General features: G+C 51.2%; 7 protein-coding genes across 7 annotated transcripts; 3 read left to right on the top strand and 4 right to left on the bottom strand.

Moving 5' to 3' along the window:
* The first annotated feature begins 759 nt into the window (after positions 1-759).
* Positions 760-2,480, top strand: F5B22DRAFT_225486 (beta-1,6-galactanase). The gene is made up of 3 exons (XM_047969790.1): positions 760-1,112; positions 1,251-1,535; positions 1,615-2,480. The coding sequence occupies exons 1-3, from the start codon at positions 902-904 to the stop codon at positions 2,415-2,417; spliced, it is 1,299 nt and encodes a 432-aa protein (XP_047829926.1). The 5' UTR covers positions 760-901; the 3' UTR covers positions 2,418-2,480.
* A 333-nt stretch (positions 2,481-2,813) lies between these two features.
* Positions 2,814-5,245, top strand: F5B22DRAFT_610192 (uncharacterized protein). Its single transcript, XM_047975176.1, has 3 exons — positions 2,814-3,121; positions 3,185-3,486; positions 3,553-5,245. Exons 1-3 carry the CDS (start codon positions 3,073-3,075, stop codon positions 5,029-5,031), a joined length of 1,830 nt encoding a protein of 609 aa, XP_047829925.1. The 5' UTR covers positions 2,814-3,072; the 3' UTR covers positions 5,032-5,245.
* Positions 5,246-6,191, bottom strand: F5B22DRAFT_610190 (40S ribosomal protein S20-like protein). Its single transcript, XM_047975175.1, has 4 exons — positions 6,079-6,191; positions 5,777-6,006; positions 5,577-5,703; positions 5,246-5,470 (listed from the first exon to the last, which is right to left on the bottom strand). The coding sequence occupies exons 2-4, from the start codon at positions 5,928-5,930 to the stop codon at positions 5,401-5,403; spliced, it is 351 nt and encodes a 116-aa protein (XP_047829924.1). The 5' UTR covers positions 5,931-6,006; positions 6,079-6,191; the 3' UTR covers positions 5,246-5,400.
* Positions 6,192-6,650: 459 nt separating this feature from the next.
* F5B22DRAFT_636953 (uncharacterized protein) lies at positions 6,651-8,704 on the top strand (the record flags this gene model as incomplete). The annotated part of the gene is made up of 2 exons (XM_047977364.1): positions 6,651-7,813; positions 7,864-8,704. The coding sequence occupies 2 exons, from the start codon at positions 6,651-6,653 to the stop codon at positions 8,702-8,704; spliced, it is 2,004 nt and encodes a 667-aa protein (XP_047829923.1).
* Positions 8,705-8,737: 33 nt separating this feature from the next.
* On the bottom strand, positions 8,738-11,151 carry F5B22DRAFT_636952 (uncharacterized protein; the record flags this gene model as incomplete). Its single annotated transcript, XM_047977363.1, has 2 exons — positions 8,738-10,476; positions 10,527-11,151. The coding sequence occupies 2 exons, from the start codon at positions 11,149-11,151 to the stop codon at positions 8,738-8,740; spliced, it is 2,364 nt and encodes a 787-aa protein (XP_047829922.1).
* A 7,970-nt stretch (positions 11,152-19,121) lies between these two features.
* Positions 19,122-20,581, bottom strand: F5B22DRAFT_224971 (uncharacterized protein). The gene is made up of 3 exons (XM_047969787.1): positions 20,166-20,581; positions 19,603-20,074; positions 19,122-19,538 (listed from the first exon to the last, which is right to left on the bottom strand). The coding sequence occupies exons 1-3, from the start codon at positions 20,338-20,340 to the stop codon at positions 19,148-19,150; spliced, it is 1,038 nt and encodes a 345-aa protein (XP_047829921.1). The 5' UTR covers positions 20,341-20,581; the 3' UTR covers positions 19,122-19,147.
* An 800-nt stretch (positions 20,582-21,381) lies between these two features.
* Positions 21,382-25,146, bottom strand: F5B22DRAFT_224984 (uncharacterized protein). The gene is made up of 7 exons (XM_047969788.1): positions 24,910-25,146; positions 24,397-24,853; positions 24,039-24,344; positions 23,812-23,973; positions 23,733-23,760; positions 22,695-23,681; positions 21,382-22,587 (listed from the first exon to the last, which is right to left on the bottom strand). The coding sequence occupies exons 1-7, from the start codon at positions 24,990-24,992 to the stop codon at positions 21,593-21,595; spliced, it is 3,018 nt and encodes a 1,005-aa protein (XP_047829920.1). The 5' UTR covers positions 24,993-25,146; the 3' UTR covers positions 21,382-21,592.
* Positions 25,147-25,734: the final 588 nt, after the last annotated feature.

Genomic DNA, 25,734 nt, shown 5'->3' with positions numbered 1-25,734 from the left:
CGATGAATACCAACTAGGTGCGATAAACAACGTAGCTAGCAAGCCCCAGATCTGGGAAGTAAGGCTTTGCGTAGCTCCGTAGTGACTCCTCGACCGTGATTATGATCTCCGTACGCTTCTAGAGCTTAGTTATGCAATACGGTAGCTGATCGAAAGAATCAATGTTGCACAATGGCTGTGCTCTTGATCATCACCTCTCGCATTCTTATCTGCGGCTTGCATGTAATCGATATATTCAAGTGCTTTGACCTTTCCAGTCGAATGACAACACTATTGAATGCTCAATCTCAAAGGTAACCTAGGTCCCCAGAGCAGTGTGGAGCTGGCTACTGCCGGCAGGTCCATGTGAACATACAGGATATCAAGTCCAGTAACGATGTCCGAGCCAAGCTTTCTTGAATATGTGTATGCCAAGACAAGACCGCGAAAATAGCCGACGACTCCCCACATTACGTGTCGCGGGTGACATATACACCAACATCTTATATGGGGGTAATCTCTCCTTGGCAAAAGCAGGGAGAGTAACCTGCCGATCCGAGAGGTGGTGCAACTCGGCCGTTCGGTGCAATGATTGTTTGCATACCATCTTGGCTATGTCGGCTTGTTTATATGACATAAACGATCTGTGGGTGCCGAGCCTGTGGCCCCGAGGATTGAATGAGTTGGTGATCCCTTTTATCCCACGTGGTGCCGAGTGGACGATGGCAGCTTGAACTACCCAGATCTCGGATGATCAGTTCATTGCAACATGTATAGCAATTAGCCGCAGGTAGGATTGGATTGGCTCGCTTGTAGTTATAGGCCAGCGCTGGCCCAAGTTGTCACCTTATAAGGGTCGTGTCCTTCAAGAGAGAGAGAGAGGCGAATTGTGTTTCGCTGCACCTTTCTTAGAGCCGCGACAATGTTACGATCGTTTCTAGGGTCATCAATTGTTCCTCTACTCGCGCTGAGTAGCGCTTTGTTTGCGCCGTCGTCATGGGCATCACCGGTGGCACGGCAATCTGCCAGTTGGCCATATGGTCCGTTTCAGGTGTCGGGTGCAGAGATGAAGGACTCGCGTGGTGAGACTATTGTATATGCGGGCACAAATTGGCCGGGCCACGGCGAAGTTAGTAAGTAATGCCATCTTTAATTGTAACCGAAGCAGAAGATACACTATCAGGCTCGGGAAATTTGGACAGCGGTGTCCCAACTGCTTAGATTGACATCGTGGCAATTATTTCCAACAGAACTGACACTGAATATCATAGTGATCCCTGACGGGCTACAATATCAGTCGATTGAGACCATCGTGTCCAAAATCAAGAGCCTAGGAATGAATGCGATCCGTCTGACATATGCCATTCAGATGGTCGATCAGTATTATGCGAATGGCAACAGAGATACCACGGTGCAGCAATCATTCAACAGCGCCCTCGGTTCAACCAATGGTCCGAAGGTGTATGCCAAGTTCCTTGCTAATAACCCATCCTTTAATACAAGCACGACGCGACTCGACGTGTTCGATGCTGTGGCTGCAGAATGCGCCAAGCAGCGTAAGTGGCCATCAACTTTCTGCCTGGTCACTGACTAGACATATTCCGAGTACGTGATACAAGTACTGAATCCTAGCAGAGATCCACGTCCACCTAGACAATCATATGTCAAGAGCGGCCTGGTGCTGTTCGACAACAGATGGCAATTCCTGGTTCGGCGATAGCGACTATAATGTGTCAAATTGGGTGCGAGGGCTCACTTTCATGGCAAACCATGCAAAGTCATGGACAGCGCTGACATCGATGTCCCTGCGCAATGAGCTACGCTCGCCCGACAACAACCCCACGCTCAAGTCGCAGTCATACAACTGGCGCGACTGGTACACGTATGTGAGGCAGGGTAGCAGCGCGATTCACAGCGCAAACCCCGACATCCTCATATTCCTATCAGGTCTTGACTTCGACACGTGGATAACGCCTGTATTCCAGGGGACGGCGATGACACCAGGGACGGCCAAATACAGCGCCTCGGACTTCCCTGGATACGCTAACAAGCTTGTTCTCGAGGTGCACAACTATAATAATGACGCGACGAGCTGCTCGAGCCTGCAGAGCTCGCTGTATAACAACGGATTTCAGGCCATGCACAAGGAAGACTCCAAAACGGTCAACGTGTTCCCAGTGGTGCTCAGCGAATTCGGGTTCGCGCAGACGAATACGGAGTGGAAGCGCGTGTATGCTACATGCATCGCAAGCTATCTGGCGCAGCAAAAGGCTGGATGGTTCATCTGGGTGGTAAGTGGTAGCTATTACATCCGATCTGGCAGGCAGGACTATGAAGAGGCCTGGGGCTTGTTGTCGCATGACTGGTCGACGTGGCGATCACAGTCGTATATCGACGGTGGCTTGAAGCCTCTCATCAAGAATACGGCCAAGAATTAGACAATATCCCATTCACCAACTCCTGCGAAGTGGTATCGTGGAAAACATTCAAGCAAGCAGGCTGGCTGGCTGAAGACCAGCACTGGGTAGTCCCAAGTTTCGTTTTGGTATTATGTACATACCTATCATAGGCAAGGTTCTAGGGCAGCCAGCATGATAATACATCTGTTGGGATCAAAAGAATCAAAAGAATAATAGTTTTGGTGCTCGTTGCTGGCTCTTAGATGTCTAGAGATGATTATATAATAACGGGTGATTTGCGACGCGAACGGCTGTCCTGTCCTGTCCCGGTCCCAATTGTCTTAGCGTTCGCTGCCGAGAAGTGGGGCTTACGCGGTAGGAAGTAGCTCCCTTAGGTACCTACACGTGCCTTCCGAAACCGTAGCTCAGCTACCGCGATAGGCGGCATCCCTACTTCGTTTCATGCTATCCAAACCTCGGAATCAACTGGCGTTCCCTAAATATCTATAGTATCTTTTGCGCTTTATTTTCTTTCTTCGCTACTACAGGTGTATAGATAGTACCATGTTCTTGCGTGTCTAGCTCTGTATGGCCGAGTCTTCCAGGTTGTCTCTCCCTCGCAAGGTTTTTTCCTTCTTTCTATCTTGTCCCTCGGACTCGTCACCATTGTAGTAGCTGTCTCGAGCTTTCACGAATGGCGCCCCTCTGCAAGTTTTACCAGCAAGGCAATTGTCGGAATGGCGGTAGGATAGAACTCGGCGATCACATGGGTGTCGATTAGACCACTAGCTGACAGTTGGTTGTAGCGAGTTGTCGCTTTGAACATCCCGGCGCCAACACGAACTCAAATCCCTTTGGCGCTCCGAATGCCAACAGATTCAATGCTCTAGGCAACACTTCCACGGGAGTACAGGGCGACGCGAACCTTTACAAAATCACCAAGGACGCCATCAAGACAGATCTCGCCAGCGAACGCCCCTCATGGATTCTATCATGCTATGGTCCGGGCAAGGATGCGCCAGAACAGCTGTTTGGCGGATACCCACGCGAACAGAGTCTCGAGGAGGCTATGGTATATATAAGAGGATCTGCGAATCCACAGCAGGCAGTAAGTCAGGACCATCTCCCTTCATCCCTCCGATGCCGCGGCTACTCACACGCAACTCGATACTAGATGGCAGAGGTTACTGCACTTCACAACCAAGCCGAGCAGCAGATTCAGACCACTCTTGGTAATCTTGACGGTGCTCTTCAGTTTGTCCTGGCCGGCGCAAACAATCATCCGAATCGTATAGACATCTGCAAGCAGAACACGATGGAGGGGGGCACTACGGGTGTATTCGCTGTCAAGACAGGCTTTGCAGACAACCCGTTAACCTCCAATACTAGTGCCAACCAGAGTCCCTTCTCGACAACCACACAGCCCAACCCTTTTAGTGGTGGAACGCCAGCATTCGGTCAACCATCTAGCCTCGGCCGACCGGCTAATCCTTTCGGAGGCGCGACAGCGACGACGACGACATCTGCGTTCGGCCAGCCTTCACAAATGGGTGCCACCGCTCCCGCCTTCGGCCAACCGTCGCAGATGGGTGCTACCGCTCCTGCTTTTGGGCAATCATCGCAAATGGGAGCTTCTGCACCCGCGTTCGGTCAACCGTCTCAAATGGGAGCGTCTGCGCCTGCATTTGGCCAGCCATCACAGATGGGAGCATCAGCGCCGGCATTCGGACAGCCGTCACAAATGGGAGCTTCTGGGCCTTCTTTCGGCAAGCCTTCAGCATTGGGCCAGGGAACTAGCCCATTCGCTGCAGTATCGAACACAGGTCCTTCTCCATTTGCCCAAGCCAGCCAGCCCAGCGGCACTCAGTCTTCCCCTTTCGGGGCGCCATCACCTTCAGCTGCGAATCCATTTGGCCAGCCGAGTGGCTCGATGTCAGGGGCTAGCCCTTTTGCAAACGTCTCTGGCGCCGCACCCTCAGCAGCCTCTAACACTTCACCATTCGGGCAACCCGCAGCGGCAAACCCTTTTGCTCAGAGTGCAGCACCGAAGGATCAGTCTATGGATACTTCCGGGCCTGAGCCTACATCCAGCAACCCCTTTGGCCAACCTAATGCGGGCATTAATGCAAATACGCAATCAAACTCACCCTTCGGGAATCCGAATCCTCAGCCTACAAATGCAGGCGCCAACCCGTTTAGCCAAGGACCGGCGCAAAATCAGACACCTCAAGCTGGTCCGTTCCAGACACCATCCTCCACATCAAACAACGCTGGCCCTTATGCGCCGGGGAGCACCAAGCAGCACCCGCCTGTTGAGAGCTATATGACGAAGGCCATGAACGGGGCAATCACAGCCTTCAAGAACCAACCAGTTATCTACAAATACAAGGTTAACGACCGGTACCAGGATCAACGACCTCCCGACGCGAGGCCGGACCAGCTGACACCGGGGTTCCGAAAACCAGACGGTACCTGGTGCAAGATTCTATTTCCCGGTGGACCGCCCGCCTACAACAAGGATACGGAGCCAGACGCTAGCCAGTACGACGCAACTGTGAAAGCGGCGTATGAGCAGATGGCGGCCACGGGACGGTTTCAGGGGGGGATGCCCGAGGTACCGCCCATGAGAGAGGATTGTATTTGGTCATTGTAATAGGTTTATCATGGGTTAGGTTGGCATTTAGAGGAATTGTATATATAACACGGTGGCATGAGACTAGCACTCGGCAGCGAAAAAGGCGGCGTTGCTTTATGAATCAAGTTAGAGTAATCTACCATATAAGGACGAGTTTATATCACGGCATTAGATACCCCAGAGCTGAAATGAAGCAGAGGTTCAAAACACAATTCACTCGATTTAGACTAAATGTGGCTTGGATGCGTCTTTTGCAATTTTTTTTTATTGAGGAGGCACTGCGTTGGTCTAGCATCTGATCCAAGAGTAGATTTCCTCGGCCGGAGTCAGGCCCCTTCAGCATCGCATCGTGTTTAACTTGGACAATCGTGATTCCATAGCACGCACTTAAGCGGCGATGGTAACCTCGACCTCGACACCAGCCTCGATGTTGACAATGATCTGCTTGACGATCTCACTGTTTGGTTTGCGCATGTCAGTGAGCGGCTCATATAATTGCAATTCAAGATCGGCTAGGAAGAACAGAGGGAAAAGTCTATCATCGATAATGGAGGAATACGTACGTGGGGGCGGTCAAGTCGATGAGGCGCTTGTGGATTCTCATCTCGTAGCAGTCCCAGGTCTTGGAACCCTCACCGCAAGGGGTCTTACGGGTGGTGACCTTGAGGACCTTGGTAGGGAGACGGACGGCTGGATTGGACGTCAGTGGCTGGGGAATGGAATGGAATGGGAAACTTTTGTTTCTGGTGGGCGAGGAACGTACGGCCCTTGACGCGGAGGTCCTTGCTCTTGGCACGGTCGATGAGCTCCTGGGAGACCTTCTCGAGAGACTGGACCTTGCGGGAGGTCAGGGTGATGCGGATCTTGTGAGTCTTGGGAGCCTCGCCGAACTCCTTGTCCTTGTTGTTGTAAGACATGATGGGCTACGGGGTATCGAAGAAACGATGGATTTGTTTAGATTGAGTGATTGATTGATTGAAGATGCCTTCACGACTGGAGTTTGGTAGAGATGTTAGTAGACTGCGGGGTGTATCTGATGGATATCATATCAAGTGGATCACTCACCTCGAACGTATTGCGTTTCGGTAACGTGATGAAGGCTGATGATCGATCAAAAAGTGAAGATATTGCGGACGTTTCGCGACAACTTTTAGCAAAATGCGACTTGGTGGGGCGGTCGTGTCAAGCTGATTGTTTGAATTTCCAATGTCTGTGGACCGCTAAAATTGTCTGATAAGATAAGGGCTAGTAGCGATGTACAGTATACATAGGTACATTGAGCGATGGGGGATCCACCGCGATGTGGACCCTTTCCGCTGCCAATCATCGTCATCATTTCCATTTCGTCCCGTTTCGGTAGAGCCAGTGTTGGAGGTATGCAGTCATCCGGCGAAGGCTGGAGAGATACATGTGGATATCAATCTATGGCTCATTATGAGTAAGAACATCTCACCTGCACTGTTGTTCTTCAGACCAAATATGAGTTCATTTTGCAGAGTCGTTGTCGAGCCTGATGTGAATCTGAGATAGCTAGAAACCAGCTTGAATACCTACATTTTTCATTTTCTACATTCACCAGGTTCAGCTCCTCCTCCACGAGAATCATCCCTGACGCCTGGGATCTGCAGTGACCAACCATGTCATCAACCCTACCTTCGTTCGCACCATTTCCCGAGGCCCCTTGGAGGGACCATATCGTTCCAGTCGAGTGGGAAGCCTGTCTCTCAACTTGGCTCGCCCTCACCGAAGCGTATCTGTCTCTATCGGAGAAGGACCTCTCACGCCACATAAAAGAGGACGAGTCGATTGCATCATTTCAACGATCGTTTGCTAGTGAAGTAGCTGCTTCTGGAACGACTATTCTCGGATCCTCTCGAACAGCCTCTCTTCTTTTACGCCAGTGTTTCGCCTTATGCTTGAGGCTATTGCAGCTATCGTCAACCCCGTCTCAGTTACTAACGTGGGATTTCCTCTCCGACTTCGGCCGGGTCTATGGTAAAAAGAAAGCAGGAACGACTATTCAAGCCTCATCTCAAACACCACAAGCCGAGACTTCTTTGCAAGGCCTCAAGAAGTCATTAATACAAGCTCTTGATGATGGCATTAAGGGAGATCTGAAGTCCGTTGAAACACGCCTGAAGAGGCTGAACCACCTTATTCACATATCACCTCATGTGGCTGCCTTCTTTCTGGCCGGGAGTGACTTCCTCGATGGTCTTATCAGCTGCTTCAAAGTCATGAACCCTCCGCTAAGGAAGGCTATTATCACTACAACCTACCTTTGTCTTATTGGCCTTACAGAGGGCGATTCTCCCAAACATTCCATGCTCACTGATCAACTATACTCTCTAAAAACTGCGGCTGATGCTCATAAAGCTGGTCCTCTCAATGCTAACGACTCCATGGTCGCTGAGCTGGTAACAGTAACGCCAATCCTGAAACAGGTTCGATACCGCCTCGAGCACTCGGATACGGGACTTACTCGTACCAAATCAGTCATCGCTGCTTTAGAGGGGTATCGAAAACCCGGTGTTATTGCTCGACCAAAGCGTCCAATCAAGTGGAAGGTCGATAAGGGTAAAGGGGTCATGACAGAAGACCAAGAAGACATACAAGGGGAAATACACGTGCATCGAATGAGCCAAATCTCTCAGATACAAGATCTATTCCCCGATTTGGGATCAAAATTCGTCTCACAACTGCTTGATGAGTTTGGGGATAATACAGAACAAGTCATAGCACATTTACTTGAGGATTCACTACCGCCTCATTTGGCTGGAGCTGATCGCACCAAAGAGCTGTTAGTTAAGTATACACACATATCATCTATCCTTGCTAATGAAGGTCTAGATCCCCTGAGCGTACTCGCAGGAAAAGTCATGATATCGCTCCCCGGTCCACACCTCCTCAAGTCCCTACACGCCATAACGTGTTCGATGACGATGAGTTGGATCAATTGGCCGTAGATACTTCAAGACTTCATTTCGGGAAACGCAACCCTGGGCGCACTACAGATGACATTCTCAATGACCGCGCTTCTGCCCCTAAAAGGGCTGCTATTCTTTCCGCGCTTTCAGCCTTCGATGCCGACGACGACGAGAGGGACGATACGTATGACGCCGTTGATGCGGGTTTCGTTGTGAATGATGGCCACCCAGAAGATGCCGATGAACAGAAGCGAAAAGACATTAACGAAGAAGCACTATTCCGAGCTTATCAGACCAATCCTAAGTCGTTTGACAAGGGCGCAGAAACGAGACGTAGCAACGCACAAATCAAATTGAAGCAGGCGACGGGTATGACGGACGAAGCTATCGAAGGCTGGGCCGTCATGCTCACTCGGACACCTCACCAAATGAAGCAACTGGAGGCGAAGTATAGCGGTTTCGGCGGAAGCCAGCCAGTTCTAGAATCAACAGCGTGGCGCGCCCCGTCACACGTAGAAGATTCCGAAGGCGACGGCAGCGGCGATGGTACGAGCTCCCGGGGATCACATGATCGTGGACGCGGCCGGGGCAGAGGACGAGGAAGAGGCGGTGGTGGCCGTGGAGGGAACGTTGCAGGACCTACGGGCGACAAAGACACCGAAAACGCTAGGAAACGAAAGGAAGCGAACAAGGGCTCTAGAGCAAACCATAACCGCCGCGACCAACGCGCTAGAAAGATGGGTCGAGGGGGATTTCCAGGCTGAGTGTATTGAAAACAGAATCAACATACATTAAGCCTATAAAGACCTGTCCCTAGGAATAAAGCATGAAGTGTCTATAGGCGGTTGGTGGGTTGGCCGCCTCCTCTTGTCTGAATGCTGTGTGATGCCCTGCCCCTGAGGTGGTAGGACGGCAGGGCGTTTGCCCAACGCAACATCGCTTGACTGTGGGCAACTTGATTCGTATAGATCATCCTCACTCAACGTGTGTGGATATGGACTTCGGAGCTCCGATACCCCGGGCGAAGCCGCCTGATTGAAGGAGTAGAAAGTATGTACTGGTGCCGGGGAAACAACACTGCCACCACCACCACCGAATAACGAGGCCGTTTCCTCGGACCCGATGTGTCGAAGTAGAGAAGAATGGTCCTTTGGCGTCGCTAGTTCCGATACTGACGTGAGATCGTTGTCGTGCTCGCCTCGCACGTCGTGCATGCCGATCATGGACATCAGCGATTCCCTCGAGGACCGCCGACTATCTAGATACTCCCGGATGTCGTAGCACTGCCTGCAGACTGGGTATACGGGCCATCGCTCAGCCTCGTCTCGGTACTGCGGGAGCTGAGGCCGGGCAGCCATCCCGCATTTCTCTTGAATATCGTCGAAAATGTCGGACATGGGCGTGAAGAAGGTTATCCGAGGTCCCGGACCCCAGTATTTGTTTCGCCCCCAGAGTTGTCCGATTAGTGCGTTCGTGTCGCTGTCGATGATGGCTGCTCCGCTGTCGCCTTCGACGCCGATCCCGCCTCGGATCCATTCGTTCTCGTTCTCGTAGGGATACGGCTCCTCGATGAACCACTCGCGAGTCGCTTTGCCTGTCCCGTTTTCCTCGCTGTCGACGTACGCTGGTACCTCGCAGATTTGTCCCCGCCCGAAGCCCGACGTCCTCCCTGTCGAGAAGACGTTGGCGCAGGGTGTCACCGAGCTCATGGTAGTTACAGGCATCTCGCGGCGTTGTGCGGCAGTTGGGAATTTGCGGAGAAGATTGGCCTGTCGTGTGCCGGAGGAAATGAGGATCCAATCGGTGACGACTAGAGGGGGTTCCTTCTCCATATCTTCCCAGTACGGATCGTGCGTGATTCGAGTCGTCTTTAGATCGAAACCCGAAGTCGCCGTGAGATTTCCAATCCGGTGATCCAAGTCCTGTAACACATCGTGGTCTTCCTTCACACATTGAGCGCGGTCTTGCGGTGAAGGATGCTCGATGAGGATTGGAGACGTTCGTTGCGTCGCGCCGATGAAAGGGTGGAAACACGCAAGCCAATAGCTTCCTCCCTCGGCCGTCACACAGGGACCTAGTGTTGCGGTCGCCTCTTCCCCGTCGTCGAGAGATGCGCCGATGCTATCGCCCATACACGGGCTGATATACGCAAACGGATTCCGCGACACGCACACTTCGTCCGGCATCTCTTTGCTTAGACCCCGCGACCACACGAGGCGATCTACCTTGCCGACGGAAAATATGAAAGACACAGTGCTGCGATATGTCTCCGGGAGGAGATCTCTGACATGCGCTGCGATGACTATGCGACGGGCTTTGGTAACGGACCGTTTCGTTAGGATGCAGATTCGTCGCGTGTTGGGCTTCCTGCCGCGGATGACACTTATCACATGTCCCGGTCCGCACCATTTAGGCATGAACTCGATCAAGAATGGGAGCACGCCGTGTTCCCAGATCATTGGGAAACTGGCGGAATCGAGCAACCTCGGCGTCCGGCTCTCATATACGCCTGGACTATCTGCACTTTTCGGTAGCCCTGTTGTCTGTCGTCAGCTCATCTCATTCGCATTGACCCTTACGACCTACCATTGGTTCGCCGGAATCTCTTCTCAAGGACAGTCCTCAGCTGCTCTCGACACCTCCTCTTGGAAATTCCAATTGACATTTCCATTTTCAGGACTCGGTCCTCGACTGTATTCGGTCTCTTTGCGACCGCCGCGTCCGCTGATAAATCATTCGCCACGTCCTGCGATGCCGCGAGGCAGCCTCCTAGGAGGTTCGCAGTGCGACATACAGCGGTATTCGGGTTATCGCTATTGTTATGATCCCACTGCACATGGCAGGCGAGGAGATCGCGCGTCTCGAAGACGGTCTCTGTACACCCTGGCACAGGGCATTCGAGCAAATGCTCCATCTTCACATGGCGATTTAATTCCGCTCGCGTGGCGAAACCACCGCTCGAACATACGCCGTTGCTCCCCCATAGACACACATGCGCGTTCCGCGACGCGCTTCTCCCCTTCGCAGCAGCATCGCCACTAGACATCGAGCACTCCGGCGTCGTCGATTTACGCAGCGGACTAGGCAATCGCGATGTGCTAGAACCATTATCGTGCGTCGGCTCCGTCAACACAGGCGAGCACACAGAGTCGACAGACGACGTCCGCGAAATCGTCGATAGACCAGTCACCGAGCTCGCTGTGCTGGGCATATACACCTGGTTCGCAAAACCCGGGACGTCGATGTTGCCGGGGAACTTACCGCCGTAGGCTGCGCCGACGTTGATGGTGAGGCCTGCGTCCGACCAGCCCGAGTCCCGCCGTGCGAGGGCTGGATATAATACCGGCTCGTCGAAGGTCGACGGATTGCTGAACACCATTGGATCTCCCGCGCCATACCCTAGGGGTGGAAAGACGCGGCACTGCTCGTCCGCCGCGACAAGATGACGCCGGTGTCTCGGCGCTTGTTGTCTGTGAGGGGCGGTCATGACTGCTCTGTCGGATAGATCAAATGCCTACTTTGCTTTGCCCGCGGACGATTCCGCTAAAGGCAGCAATGATAGCGTCGGATTTATGCTGTTCGGTGACTCTTCTTCCAACGAATGTCAGGTAATTAATTCTATTCCACCTAATAGAATAGAGACATGTAGCTTCATTCAAAAGGCAAATATTTTTTTGGCATCAAAATAGATCGAGTTGCTACCTATCATCTTGCCCTTTCGCAGTGGGTTGAGCTGCGGAGAGAGCAGAGGCCTCCACATCGCTTCCTTGCAAGGCAGCATCTTGGCCCCCAAAGTTCTGCGGCGCAGCAACGATGTGCGCGGGCATTTCTTGCGTGGTTCGCGAACTGTTTGTCGCCTTATGTAGATTCTGTCTATCGCTGCGGCTTGAAGGCGGTCAGGCAACGAGTGCTCGGATCACTCGGTTGTATTCTATCTTTACTTGCCTTGGCTTGGCTTGGCTAGGTAGGTAGGTATATATAGTTTGTCGTAGCTACGATGTAGGACTCGAGTAAGCAACTGTGTAGATCTTGCCCTACCTAGTCCATCACGAATTGCAGTATGCCCTGCGTTTTCTAAATCCGTTCGAGTGCAGATTAGTTTTCATTTCGAGAGCTATAAAGGTAGCTAGCATGTAAGTAAGTAATAAATAGGCCGTTGAAGCATGAGGTTCATCACAGCTTGGACCGACACTACTAGGTAGCTGTATTGGATCCCGGCAATACTAGTACTATTGGGAATCACGCTTTTCCTTTGCTATCTTCGAAGCAGAATGATCCCATCCCATATCTATCTCCTTGCTCTATGGCATGCATTCAATCTCTATTTCCCTCGCAGAATATTATAAAAAGTAGGACCGGGAAAAGCCGGTGGCAGCACGATGTTCCGTGTGCACCCGCCCGATCATCAATTGCTTGGCGGGCACGTTATACCTCCGATCCGCGCTCGCTCACATGCTTGCCTCCAATACCGTGGTAGCGAAGTTGATACGTACAAAGGTATCTTAGAATCCATGGACTGTTTCCGTCGTGATATGGTGTAAATAGGTATATCGCCTAGCTTAGATACCTTACTCACTTTAAATACCGATGTACTTAATTCATCTCACCTCCATCTCACGATAAACCGCCTAACTACCTAGGTAGTTAGTTAACCAACAGGTAGCTAACTCACTCATTCATACCGTAAACATGATGTCTTTCCGTCTCTCATAGATATCACACACACACACACAGGATCCTTCTCTTCTACACTCGCCGCTATCCGATAAACCCACCCACCGCAATGAAACACATTCATCACACCTCATCTAATCGTAACTCACTTCACTTCACTTCACTTCATTTCATCCCAACGCACCCTACCTTATTCTCATCTCACCTCAATGATAACAACACAAACATTTCTCACACAGTTCTCACCCAGACATTCATTCACCAACCAATCAATCAATTCACTCCTTCATCTCTCTCATTCACCTCTTATTCTTAAGACTCTACCTCTCCCCCATTTCATTTTCCTCCCCTCTCCTCATAAAAATAACCCTCGACGCCACGCTGCGCATAAACGGCTAATACAAATAAATACATAATTCATACCATACCATATCATATACCACCATATACCATATACCACACCACACCATAGCATAGCATAGCATATGTATAAGCATGCCCAATGCCAAATATTACGCCAGTCCCGTACACCTCTCTTCTCTTCTTTTCTTTCGCCTCTCATTTATCATCCCCGGTGAATGTTGTAGTGTACATAACATATTCCTATTCCTCCATGTATGTATATATCGCTTCCATCACGACGCGATAACAATTCTCTCACCTTCTTTCCCCTCGTTTCCCCAAGACATCTCTGATCCGCCGCACTCCCGCCTAGGGCTTCTACTCCTTTTTCCTCTGAGCGCGGACCAATTCAGCAGCGAGCTCATTATTCTGTCTTTCGCTGTCCTGGATCCGCTGGCGCGCAGCCATGCGGTCCATATGTCTCGCCTCTCGTTCCTCTTTAAGCTTATATTCGAGTTCTCGCAACCTCAGCATCCACTGATGCTCAGCCACGCGTCCGTTGTCGCCGGCGGAGTTCACGCGGCCTAGGTCTGATGCTCCCATGTTAGAAGAGGTCCGCGTCATGCTACTCGTGCTCCGGCTACTCGTCGAGTCGACTTGCGTCGTTTTGCTGCTGCGGGGGAGTTTGGATTCTTTGCCGGTCGGCCCGGTAGGTACTAGTGGCGACGGGCTTCCTCCTTCGATATACTCTTTTCGTTCACCGTAGCCCGCGCTCCTACTGCGGGCATCGTGAGCGCGCTGCAACGTTGCATGCTCGATTTTGAGGGTTCGATATGCCGTCTCTAGCTGTGATAACCTCGTCTGGGCGTCTGAATTTCCTGATGTAATACCAGATCGCACAAGAGCTTCAAGCCGCTCGAGCTTCTTTGTGCGTACCTCTAAGCTGTTCTCCAGAGACTGATATTCTTTCCAGAGGTCGCGCTCAACAGATTTGATGCGAGATTGGAAGCTGCCTAACAAGGACTCAATCGTCTTGACGGCTGCTAGAAGATTCTTGCTGAACCCGGGAAGCATAGTCGATATAGAATCAATGGACGGTAACGCTCGACCATTAATCAAGCTGTTGTTATGTAACCAATCAGAGCCGCAGAGCGCTGAAAGGCGTGTCCACAATACTAGTAGTAAGTTATTGCGCTCAGCTAGTTGTTCCTTAAACGTCGACTCTAACTGCGCTATTTTCCTCTTGTCTGTTGCTCTATGTGACTCCAGCTCTATGATACGCGAATCTTGACTAGTGACTGTCCTTGACACGTGCTGATGTGTGCGTTGGAATGTCTCAAACTGGTTCTTCGTGTTACGGTGAGTCTGTCGTTCTTTATCAAGCAAGTCGCCAAGCTTGCGAGATTCAAGGGCGTGCGACTCTAGAAGGCTGTCCCGTTGCTTGATAAGACGATCTTTTTCGTGTAGAGAGCTCTTCGTAGTATCGAGTTCTCGAGCGGTTGTTTCAAGCTCACGTTGAAGCCCAGCAATGGACTAGCCATGAATTAGTCTTGATTCCTTGAAGTTAGATACTAGAAAGGGTTCTCACCTGTAATAGACTCGATCGAGTACCGTTCAGATCTCCTAAAGCTTCTCGCAAGTTGTTTTCTAGCTCCACGAGTCTTTCTTTCCACTGGGTTGCCTCTACTTCTCTGTTGCCAAGGCTTTGCCGGAGGATCCGCGCCTCTTCCTTGGCTGAGGATGCTTCGCGGTTGAGGTCGTTCACCATTTGCTGCACTTCCTCTTTCTCGCGATTCGCAATCAGCTCGCGCTGTCTACGTTCATTGCCAAGCCTCTGATCTAATTCCTTAGCTCGATCACGCTCTTCTACAATTATCTGTTCGGCATTGGCTAGCGCGGCTTCAAGGTCCCCAATACGGATCTTGTCGCCTTCTTGCTCTTCGCGTAGGAAGGCTATTTCACCCTGGCTTGACTCTTGTTGTACGCTCAATCGCTGAGCCTTTTCATTAGATTCCAAGAGTTGAGTCTCCAGATCCTCAAGCTCTTTACCGGAATCTGCCAACTCTTGCTCGAGCTGCTCAATTCTCTTCTGTGTCTTAATTTGCTCATCCTCAAGCCTTATAAGTGATTCAGTCATACTGCGCATTTCTTCTTGAAGAGCTTCGAAATTCTCTGAGCGATCTTGAAGATCCAGATGCAGCCGCTGGATTTCATCCGCCTTCTGGTCGGCTTCAGCCTCTAGTTCGTTCACCAGTCCCTGCGCCTCTTCTTGAAGATCATTGAATTTGGTCTCCCATGCAGCCTGGTCCTGCAAAGCCTCGTCACGTTCTGCTTGGATTGCCATGAGATCATTCATCGTGTTATCGAGCTCTTCTTGGAGGGCAGCAGCATTATCCTCTGCCAGCCTCTTGCCTTCTATTGCTTCTTCGAAATCGGCCATACAAGTCTCGAGCTCTCGTTGTAGTTCTTGGTTTTTAAATTTCAGTTCGTTGATTTTATCGCGCTGTTCTGCGATTTTGTTCTCCAATTCCTCTCGATCTGGATCTTCCACTGCCATTGTTAGCCGAGATCGGGCACTGCCCCTCGAAATTGGGCGGTCATGGCCTCCAACCCGTGATGCCGAGCGATCTAAGAGACTCTCAAGGGTCGACGGGGTCGGTCCATTACGACGCTGGGCTAATTTGAGTTCCTCAATCTCCTGGTACAGCCTTTCTTTCTCGCGATTTCGGGACGTAAGCATTGAAGTCTGCGCACCAACCTCCCTACGCAATTCAGCATTTTCATGCCGCAGCTTCTCGCTCTCCCGGCGGAGTTCTTCCACTAATGTCGACGACTGGCTGAGAGAGTTGGTTTGGTCTGCCTCTTCAGACATAGTAGAAACTGGACGCGATCGGGAGGGCGAACTTGGCCTAGCCTTCCTAGTAATATTGTAAATATTTGTTGTATGGTGCATACCATGAATGCCACCACTTGCGGAGCCTGGACCACCATTCATGTCTTGCTTTAACAGAAAGATCTCTTCTCGTAGTTTCCGATTTTCATCGTCAGCTTGTTCACGGCGCGCCGTTTCTTGCTCCAAAAGGTCTTTCCAGACGTCCGCTTCGTCTTGTCTTCCCAGCGTCTCCTCTACACGCCCAGTAACTCTGTCACCCATCACCTTAACAGTTTCTACTAGCTTTCTCTTCTCTAGCTCACTGTTCATATTATCCGACTTGAGACGTTCGATTTCACGCACGTACTCTTCAATTTGTTCGCGAAGGAGAATGACCTCCTCTTCGTGGGCGTGTGCACTCGAGCCAAAGGTAGGTGTTGCTCTCCCATCGGACGACACACCACTCCGCGCGGTGCTAGGACGGCCCTCATCATCTTGATGACGCTTCTCAAGTTCCTTGACTCTACGCCTCAGCATTTTATTGTCTCTTTGTAGAACAGCCAATGAGGTTCTCAACTCGACGTTCTCCGAGATCATCTCCTTAATACCCTCTTCGGAGAGTTTGTCTAGTCGGTCAGAGAGGAACATAACCTTGAGTTTGAGATCGAAGTTTTCTTTAGAGAGCCGTTCAATTGTGCTAGACTGCTCTTTCAATGTCATGTTCCGCCCTCCTCGCGCAACAGTGCCGGGTCCCGGGGTATAATCGGAAAGCTTGCGGTGTGATGGCAAGGGCGTCGATAAGCCACCTTTGGTTTGATATTCTCTGGCCAAAGATTCGGGCACCTCGACATTACGCACATGCCGTGCAATGATAGTGTCCGTTGGTGCATTAAGGGGCGCTCTTTTGGCCTTAGGGGTAGCCAGATTGTCTCCGTGATGTTCCCGTATAGGGCTGTCGACTTCTTCAAGGGGCTCTAGCGGCCCAGGCCGTGTAGGGTCGAGACTGTCGTCGAAGCCAGAAGCCATGCTTCCCATACTGATGGAACGAGAGAGGTCGTTGCTAGCACTACGGGTCAAACCAAAGGCGGGGGCGGCACCTCCTGACTGGAGAGCATAATCAGCACTCAAGCCAACGGTGGCATCACTATCAATTTCGTCGCTGGTAAGGAAGGAAGAAGCAGACGAGCGCTCGCTGGCATTCCTACTACGCAGATACTTAGGGCGCTTAGTAACCTTGAGAGCGTTGCCTGGAGTGGCTCCAGCATCAGTGGACAGCCTATTAGTTGTTACGTCTGAAGCGTTAGGGTTTAGAGTAGGGACACCAGTTGAGAAAGATGAGTCGTCATACGCATCCTCTATGACAGAGCTATCCTGAACCGGTGCACTGCTATCTTGGTGGTTACTAGGAAGTTGGTGAGCTGTAGCATTAGTGGAAGTAGAGGTAGCCCTAGATGCTACACGGGCAGCAACCGCAGCTGTGGGCGACGACAGGACCTCAAGGGCAGATGTGCTACTTGTTATATCTGCACTTAGATCTACATTGGCCCCGGCATGGTCGTTGGGACCGTCGTTCGAGGTGCTGCCAGGGCGGGATTCGGGTAGCGGCGCATCCTCTGGCTGGGCTGGAGCAAGGTCAGACGTAGACGCCGAGGTGGTGGTCACCGTAGCGGTGGGCGCGGGTGATTCGCGTGTCGGCAGCTGGTTGGTCTCAAGGACTTGGGGCGCCGGTAATGAATGGGTCTGCGAATCGGATTCGTCTTGCTGCTGCGCGGGAAACACATCAGCAGATGTGGGGGGTCTCTTGGGGGCAGCGTCGAAGAGAAAAGTATCGTCTATGCCAGCATCTGGACCGGCGACCTTAATGGTGGGCGAGGCGGGCGGCAAGAAGCTCGACTCGACGTCTTGCAGGTGGGCTCTGACATGCTCTTCCTCTGTCATAGAGTCGGGGTGTTGCTCGTCTTCGGGCTCGAGTTTGGTAGTTTCGATTTCGACGAAGCTGCTGTCGTTGGGCAGAAGGCGTTTGGGTTGAGCTGACAGGCGGTCTAGCGCAGCCTGGTCTTGCTGGCCGATGCCATGATTCTCGTCTTCTTCCATGGTGTAGTACCAAGACGCATACGCGAACAGACGGGAGCAAGTGTTTTGTCGGTTATTCGGAAGCGGCCTCGTAAGCGATTGAGGTCTGAGGATGCTAAGACAGGGTCGCGACTAGGGTCAAGGTAGGTACTCTTGCTGCTACATGGAGAGGGTTCGAGGCACGGAGGGATGTAGCAGCGGTGTATAGCACGAGGTGATATGTGCGGAAAGCTGCAGACGCGGCGCAATGGCGAGGATATGTACGAAATGGACGAAATGTGCGTGGAGATGGTGAGGTGTCGTAGGTGTCTTGTCGAATCTGGTGATGCAACGGGGCCCGAGAATATCTGATAGATATCTGTTTGTAGTTACAAATGCAGCTAAAATTGGGGGCTCGACGGAAGATTAGCGAGACGACGAGAATGGACGGAAATGCAGTTCATGACGATGCAGAGTTTTGGCAGGCTTCTTTGTTTACGAGTTCGCAGCAAGCCATGCACGACGGCGACCCGATGACTGCTATATCCCATCGATGTTAAGGCCTCGCAAACATGGGAATCCATGGATCTTGGGTCTCGGCCGTGGTGTTGGGCGTTGGTAGCCGATCCTTTGATTCTACCCAGGTACTTGGGTACATATCAATGCGCCTAGCGAGCGTTGCTGGGCCAGTACCGTAGGCTAAGTAGGTACCTAGCGAGGGTAGATAATAGGTCAGCGGGATCTTACCACTATAACTGCCACTATAACTCACCAACTAACCACTAACGCATAGTGGGCTAGCAGGGTCCCCACATGCTAACACATGCTAAGCTTCATGTCCACTAGCCTCCCGTCAATCAATGCTGAGAGATCTGCCTACCTATTTTTTTTTTTTCTCACGACGCGCCGCGCCACGCCAGAATACGAAGTATGGCATCAGGACACTGGTATAAATCATTCTATCAATTGAATGATTAACTAGGTGCACAAGATGCACAAGATCTTTAGAGATAGAACTAATCAAGCGATTTATGAAATGCCCATGACTCCCGTCATGCGTGAATCGTGCCTATCCCGCCGTCGATACGAGGCCGGACGGACAGCAATACTGGACACTCGGTCGGCAGCCCCACCAGTTCCGCCGCCGCCTTCATGCTTAGTATTCAGCTCATTCACTCATTCATATCATCATCATCTTATCACTTTTCCGACCTAGCTGGTGAACGAACCAAACATCTTTTATCTATATGTACTTAGTAAGAACTCATCAATATACATTCTGTTCCTGAAGACCCAAACGCCCAGCTTTTAAGCCCCATCTATCATATGTCGGTTCCGGCACCTGGGGACTCTGCTCTACACTATCTCGGGTAGAATGAGCTTCGTCGGTCATCGTGTTTAAAGGGATCGTGACGTGGCTTCTCTCTCTCCTCATCACCACTTCCTTGCTTGCGCTCGACCCCGAGAAGAAATGTATCGTGTTGGTAACGAGGGATGATTTCAATGTGCGCTGCAGTATGGGGTTGAAGGTCGGCAAGCTCGCGCATATCACTCCTACACCGGAATGAATCACCGTCCACAGCTCGGCTGATGATGAGGGCCGTTGACTCCCTGGCGCATACCCCATGATTACTCGGACGAGTCCCGTGGCTATCACACTAGTCACGGTGAATAATGAGGGATAATTCTTATTGATGCCGAGTTGAAGAGAGGATAACTCACAAGCTGCCAAGTAGAAAGATCCCCGAGATGATCCCTTTCCGCCTCCACGACAATTGCAACGCCAGCACGGCCCTGATCGGAAGCGTCAAGATCAGCACGTCGAGAAAGACTTCGATGCTCCCCGCGACGACGAAGAGCGTATTCAAGTTGAAGCAATGCTTCGGGTCCAATATATTGCTGGTCCAGTACTTGGAGATGGGAACGCAGTTGACGATCTGCGCCACCGTCGTCCCAATCCACCATCCGATGACTAAGCTCGCCGTGATGAACAACTGGTATCTGAGCGCGGATCTTGCGTTGAAGATGCGGTAGTACATGTACAGGATACTCAGTTTGACGGCGGCGTTGATCGTGTAGTAGACGATGGCCGTCGCGTAATTTATCTGGAGATAGAAGATATCCTGCGGTGTCTCGATGTAATTCGGATCGAAGATCTGCGTGGTGTAGTTCCCATTCGGATTCACGACACCCGCTTAATGAGTGAATATCGGATTAGCTTTTCATCGACTCTTTGGCACGGGCTGTAGTTGAAATGAATTTTCAAATGATGTATATGTACTCACCAGCAACAGTGAGAGCGATGACAGTCGTCCCTGCAATCGCTGCAAGAAGGAGTAACCAGTCATCCCATTTGAGGCCTTGGCGGGCATATATCCGAGTGTAGAACCGGAGCACTACCGAAATCCACCCCAGTATGAGAATTATCAAGGCGGCCACGAGCGTCGGTATAGCATCCATGAAGAGCAACGAGCGTCAATGACGATTTTGTCGGCTGATATCGACAGTTGGGACGAGATGTCGAATCTCAGGGCCAGCCCATTATGAATCCCGGAATCTAGATAATGGTGATGGGGAAAACTAGATAGATACCTGATCACTGCTGACGGGCCACAGGTATGCCTTCGCTTACCTACTATTATTATACGGGCTTGGTATTTCTGTATGACCTCAGAGTGCAGTGCGTATTACTGGTAGTGGTAGGGTCGGGGCCGAACTCTACTGGCTAAGCTATTTGATAGGCGCGAAGGCGTCTTAACCACTGCGATGAACATACCTGGCGGTTAATAGCAATACCGGCTTGTCAAGTTATTTGCTTCGATAGAATGTTTTGTTTTCCAGGTTCGGTAGCAGTATGTATCATGGCCGCTTGACTACTATTGATGTAGCAGAGAAATCCTTCGCAGATGTTTCGGTAGTAATGATCTCTGCTTGAAACTTCTATTAGAGACGTAGCCCGTAGCAGTCGCAGCCTTCTTCACTATCGCGCATCACATGGCTGCTTATCTGATCCGATTGTATCGCGCCATTCAGCTTATCCAGGATCACGGAGAACGCCATGATTTTATGATTGGAAGGGCAGCAAGAATACCCAGCAGAGGTTGGTGCCAACTCGGCGAAACCGGCAAGATAATATATTCCTTCATCGCAATTGGTCTCACTCCTGAAACCTGATTGGTTTCCAAGAACGAGGTGCAGAAGGGGGGTATATCTGGGGAATAAAAGAATTCGACCGGGGGAGGGGGCGAGACAGACATAGGGAATAGGACTTAAGTCACCAATAAGCTTCATCCTATTAATAGGGAAGATGTCGCTGACGCTGTGTAGGCATGAAAAACACTGGTAACTGACACATGCTAGTGCTAACAGGATTCGAATTCATCCCTTTATATGACTGGCCTCTGACCACCCAAATGATATACGCATGAGCACGAAAACTCAGCTTCAGCAGTCCTGGTGTCGAGGAATTTGACACTTGCGCGCTTGTACCGAGGATATCAGATGTAAGCTGACAATGTGATACAAAAAGGAGATTTATGATGAGCGCCCCTCAACCTGGATACAATACGCTGATGCGGCCGACGTTGTGAAACGTCCAGTCCTCGATTCCCATACGTCATTGGTCCGAGGACCGCTGGTAGCGCGATGCTGATCTCTGAGATGACCAGCCCAATCGACTATCTCAACAGGACAATTTAGATCGCCTCAAGTTCTATCTTTTAGCCGTGCCTATAATCACGGTACCTCGAGACCGTGCTCCTCGCCGGATCAAGCGAGGCGACCTTGGAGGTGACGGGGGACGAAGAGTCACTATAGGCACATGTTGGACAGCCTCTCCTTCACCTTCCTCTGTCCTAGACTTTCCTGAACCAGGCGGTACGGGAAATGGGTAAACAGAAAGTCGCAGTCTTTTCTGGGGCGAGAACCAGCTATCCCCGGTCGCCATCCTATTAACCGCCCGCAGAACGCGCTCAAGCCGGAACGACGCGCCGAACTCGGGCTGCAGGAGGGCTTCGGCGGATGCGCATTTCGCCAGGATTGCCGAGGCGTCCGTCTCGCCCAGGAGCGCCGTCCAGCGCCGCCATATCCGACACTCGTTCGCCGTGAACATGGCGAATATGGCGTGTTGCGGGAGGAAGTAGCGTACGGGGCGCGGGGAGAGTAAGTGGTATAGTAGATTGTCTACGGCGTAGCGCAGGAACGGGTATGATGAGGTGATGAGATTGCGTTGATCTACGACGTTTCTTCGCCATGTTGGTGATGTCTGCGATGACAACATTGTTTGCGCCGGTTCCTGCGAGAGAGTACCGCTCACTAGAGGTGATAGGTCTGATGTATTCAGATAAATCAAGATCGTGTGCAGAAGACTGTAATGACATAAGTGAACGGCCTCATGATTGCATCTTTTGGCTGTCTTCGCTCGACCCAAGCACAGCGCGGCGAAGCCCCTGCCGGATAAAAAGAATAATCGAACAGATTCATGTATTGGGTGTATGCGCTGAAGTCCGAGTGGTTGTTGTGCTTTTCCTTCATCACCTACAGGCCTTGCTTCGAGGAGACCACGCGTTCGGGAGCATAGCCATTGGTAGAACTGCGAAGGCGTGTCGAATTGCTTTCCTTTCTTTTTCAGTTCTTGCATCGACAATGGTGAACCAACATGCAAGGCAGTTTCTGGTTCACATAATAGGAGGGAACGTGTGCGGCTTACTGCGATATTCACGGTTATTAATTGCCCGTCGTTGGTTTCAGGGGTTATGTGAAGTTACCAGAATACGATTCGGACGGGGAATAGGGATGGTACTGGGAATGCTTACGGCGAACGGCCATTTGTAGATCGTTGAGCAGCATTGGCTCCGGAGAAAGCATAACCCACCGCATAATAGTCGTAGCGTCCGCCTTCTCTTTTGATGACAGAGATGCCAGCGTCAGTTCATAAAGGCCGTATAAATTTGTCGGCAGCGCTTCTAGGACTTTGTTCACGAGATCCTGCGTTCCGCCATTGTCTATGATGTCTTGGAGAAGGTTCGTCGCAAACTGCGCCCACAAGAAGCTACCCCCGGCCTTCTCGGCAACCTTGTGCACAGTTACTATACGCTCTTCCCAACTAGCCTTTAGGCGAGACTCTGTGAACCGTATGATTTCTTCGTAGTTGTAATTATCTAGCTGTAAATGAATGATGTTGGCCGGGGGGCAGCCGTCGATGAGCCGGCTTGCTAAGCATATGCTAAAACTTGAGTTTTGGGCTAAGGGACACAGGCAATGCAACAACTCTCGGATGTAGGGGTCGTCACAGCTATCTTCGACATCGACCAAGATGAACGTCCTCCTTGCTAAAGCCTGGGGCTTGTTGACAACGTAATCTTCCAGAAAGAACCGAGTAATGTCGACATCGCTGAGGCCATCGCGGCACGAGCTAGAAAGTCGTTGACGTAGACTTGGGTCCTGTCCGAAGAGTTGAGAAAGAATAGAACGGATGACATTGACGGACCGTAAGTTCCCTATCCTAGGCTCGGGAACAGAATCTCGGTCAGTACCCAAGCCCTCCGCGATACAGTATACAATCGACGCCGTACCAGGTTTCCAGTACTTTTCCATTTGGCGCTTAAGATAGCGTAACTGGGTCGACTTGCCTGATCCTGGCGTACCTGTCAGCCAAAGGATGTATTCATTGCTGCCTCCTTGGCGACGATACCAATTGCGAAACTCCCTTGAACTGTATATCGCTCTACACGCATCTAGGGCATATCCCTTAGACGATTGAGGGTCATGTACCCGGCGGTTATCAAGTAGTCGCAAGCAATCTTGTATTCATTAGCAAGCATTTGGAAAGTCGGACCAGCTTTTTGGCCTACGTATCTCATCAACACTCAGCCCTTGACGCTATGATCAATCAGACATGTCTTTCAATAGATATCAGCTGATATACCCTACCTTTAACTTCTCAATCTTCACCATGCCTTGTAGAATTCTAGAAAGTGATTTGAACCCGGCATCATTCACCGACCTGAACTGACACATCATTCGGTGGCCTGCAGGTAAGCTCTCCGCTTCTTCTCTCGCGTCGTCGAGCTTGGTTGACTCTACGCGGGTATTCTATATATATATATATATAGGTTAGCTCACTTTCGATGGTACGCCCGAAATAGAGTGATGCTTACGATGAATTTGCTTTTGCCACCCTGTCTCTCTTGGTAAGTTTTAACCCTAAAGTTGAAGTGATGCCACTGCTGAACAAATGAGTCTTGCGCTTCTTTCCACCTCGGGTTATTTACACCGCACAATCCCGAGAGCACCGAGCGGTCTGTTCGGATACTTTGTGTCTCCTCCGCCATAGCCATGGCGGTATCTATTGGCGACGTTTTCCCTACCACCCTGTGCGGGCAACCGAAAAACACGACTGCCGCTGTTGAGCTTAGGATGTCTTGCTGGGTCGCTATATTACTGAACTCAGCTTCGCGTAGCGCCTATACCAATTGGTAAACATCTCCGCATCGGGGTTGATGCATATACACTCACCTCTTTCACGATCATACCCCCGAGGGAATGGGCAATGAAGATCAATGGTCTTGTTTGTACGCCATCATCTCGGCGAAGGTCCCTAAGATCTCGGAGTAGTTCGCGCACTCGGGCGAACAGGTCAAGCTGAGCAGTTATTGGCATATTACCGCTATGCAGGGTATGATATCCCCAGGTCATGATCCGTGCCTCTGGACATGCCATCGGCAAAAAGTCTCGAGGCCAGAAGACCTGAGGGAGTACATTTGAGTCAGCACGCCAAGCATCCTTCTGCGTAATGGCAGCCTCTATATTCGACCGATCCGTCTTGTTCGATGATCTCGCCGTTCTCAGTAAGTTTTTCAGATGTCCATCACGCGCGGGCGGTATAGCCGTTAGTCGAGTGTCGGGCGATATTCGATCTTCGTACTGCCAGCTTCTCATCGGATGCCCTCCAAACCCATGAACAAACACGATGCTGAGATTATCAGCTCACCATCCGGCACGATATATGATGACGAAAAGAAAGCTTACTCAACAAGTGTGCTTCCACTCTTCTCCGGCTCATAGAGCACGTGAAGACCGACTGAGCGGATCCTGTGCTGAGGCGGACTCATAGCAGCGAATCACGGCTGATCCCGAATCATCTGTAGATCCTCTATCCCGGTTATATGGCGGCACGTGCATTAGTGCAATGCCACAGTAGATGTTAAGGATAATGTTGAGTTCACCCAGAGCACTACCGGCGTTGCTTATATCTCGACCAGCATCAGGCAGCGATTGCCTGAGACGCTCTGAGCTGGCTCAGAATCTGATATTTTTGGTGGTGGGGGCAGCGTCGCATGCATACAATGGATGCTGCTCGGAACAATGAAAGCAGAGAGCTGCCCGCCTTACCTATGAATCCAGATTTAAAGACCACAGCATGCTCCCTCGACCATTCTTGTTGCATCTGCCCCCAGATGAAGGCCCGTGCCGTCCTACCATAGCCGGGCGGGCTGATTTTGCCGCCCGCGGGCGCAATAAGGATAAGCATGACCGCGACAGGTCCAGGGAGGGTAGAGGGTATCTTGACGTGTAACAAGCGCGACTAGTGGCAATCAACAGTCCCTCGATTGGTGACACATTGTTGCCTTTTACCGCAACCCTCTCCTGTCTGGATTTGGTGGTGGGAGGTGCCACGACTTGATGTCACACACTTTGAACCTTTAATGCCTGTTTTTCCTGGATTGCCACATGTTACGGGCTGAACTGTTCAGAGAATGATGGGTTTAACAATTACCTCGACCCAACAATACGGCCGCCACCACATATCATGCCCCCAAGCGCTGAGCGATAGATGATCTGACGCGGGGCTTG

Source organism: Xylaria bambusicola, assembly GCF_022495145.1.
Source record: "Xylaria bambusicola strain CBS 139988 unplaced genomic scaffold F5B22scaffold_26, whole genome shotgun sequence".
NCBI classification, from domain to species: domain Eukaryota; kingdom Fungi; phylum Ascomycota; class Sordariomycetes; order Xylariales; family Xylariaceae; genus Xylaria; species Xylaria bambusicola.
This window is presented reverse-complemented; position numbering and strand designations above follow the sequence as displayed.

Coding starts and splice junctions, on each gene's coding strand:
- F5B22DRAFT_225486 (XM_047969790.1), top strand. CDS start 902: ATGTTACGATCGTTTCTAGGGTCATCAATTGTTCCTCTACTCGCGCTG. Junction 1,113..1,250: donor GCCGGGCCACGGCGAAGTTA/GTAAGTAATGCC, acceptor TGAATATCATAG/TGATCCCTGACGGGCTACAA. Junction 1,536..1,614: donor TGCAGAATGCGCCAAGCAGC/GTAAGTGGCCAT, acceptor GAATCCTAGCAG/AGATCCACGTCCACCTAGAC.
- F5B22DRAFT_224984 (XM_047969788.1), bottom strand. CDS start 24,992: ATGAGTCCGCCTCAGCACAGGATCCGCTCAGTCGGTCTTCACGTGCTC. Junction 24,854..24,909: donor AGTGGAAGCACACTTGTTGA/GTAAGCTTTCTT, acceptor TGATAATCTCAG/CATCGTGTTTGTTCATGGGT. Junction 24,345..24,396: donor GGGGTATGATCGTGAAAGAG/GTGAGTGTATAT, acceptor CAATTGGTATAG/GCGCTACGCGAAGCTGAGTT.
- F5B22DRAFT_610190 (XM_047975175.1), bottom strand. CDS start 5,930: ATGTCTTACAACAACAAGGACAAGGAGTTCGGCGAGGCTCCCAAGACT. Junction 5,704..5,776: donor GGACCTCCGCGTCAAGGGCC/GTACGTTCCTCG, acceptor CGTCCAATCCAG/CCGTCCGTCTCCCTACCAAG. Junction 5,471..5,576: donor ATCGACTTGACCGCCCCCAC/GTACGTATTCCT, acceptor CAAACCAAACAG/TGAGATCGTCAAGCAGATCA.
- F5B22DRAFT_224971 (XM_047969787.1), bottom strand. CDS start 20,340: ATGGATGCTATACCGACGCTCGTGGCCGCCTTGATAATTCTCATACTG. Junction 20,075..20,165: donor CATCGCTCTCACTGTTGCTG/GTGAGTACATAT, acceptor TCACTCATTAAG/CGGGTGTCGTGAATCCGAAT. Junction 19,539..19,602: donor ATCTTTCTACTTGGCAGCTT/GTGAGTTATCCT, acceptor CACCGTGACTAG/TGTGATAGCCACGGGACTCG.
- F5B22DRAFT_610192 (XM_047975176.1), top strand. CDS start 3,073: ATGGCGCCCCTCTGCAAGTTTTACCAGCAAGGCAATTGTCGGAATGGC. Junction 3,122..3,184: donor AGGCAATTGTCGGAATGGCG/GTAGGATAGAAC, acceptor AGTTGGTTGTAG/CGAGTTGTCGCTTTGAACAT. Junction 3,487..3,552: donor CTGCGAATCCACAGCAGGCA/GTAAGTCAGGAC, acceptor ACTCGATACTAG/ATGGCAGAGGTTACTGCACT.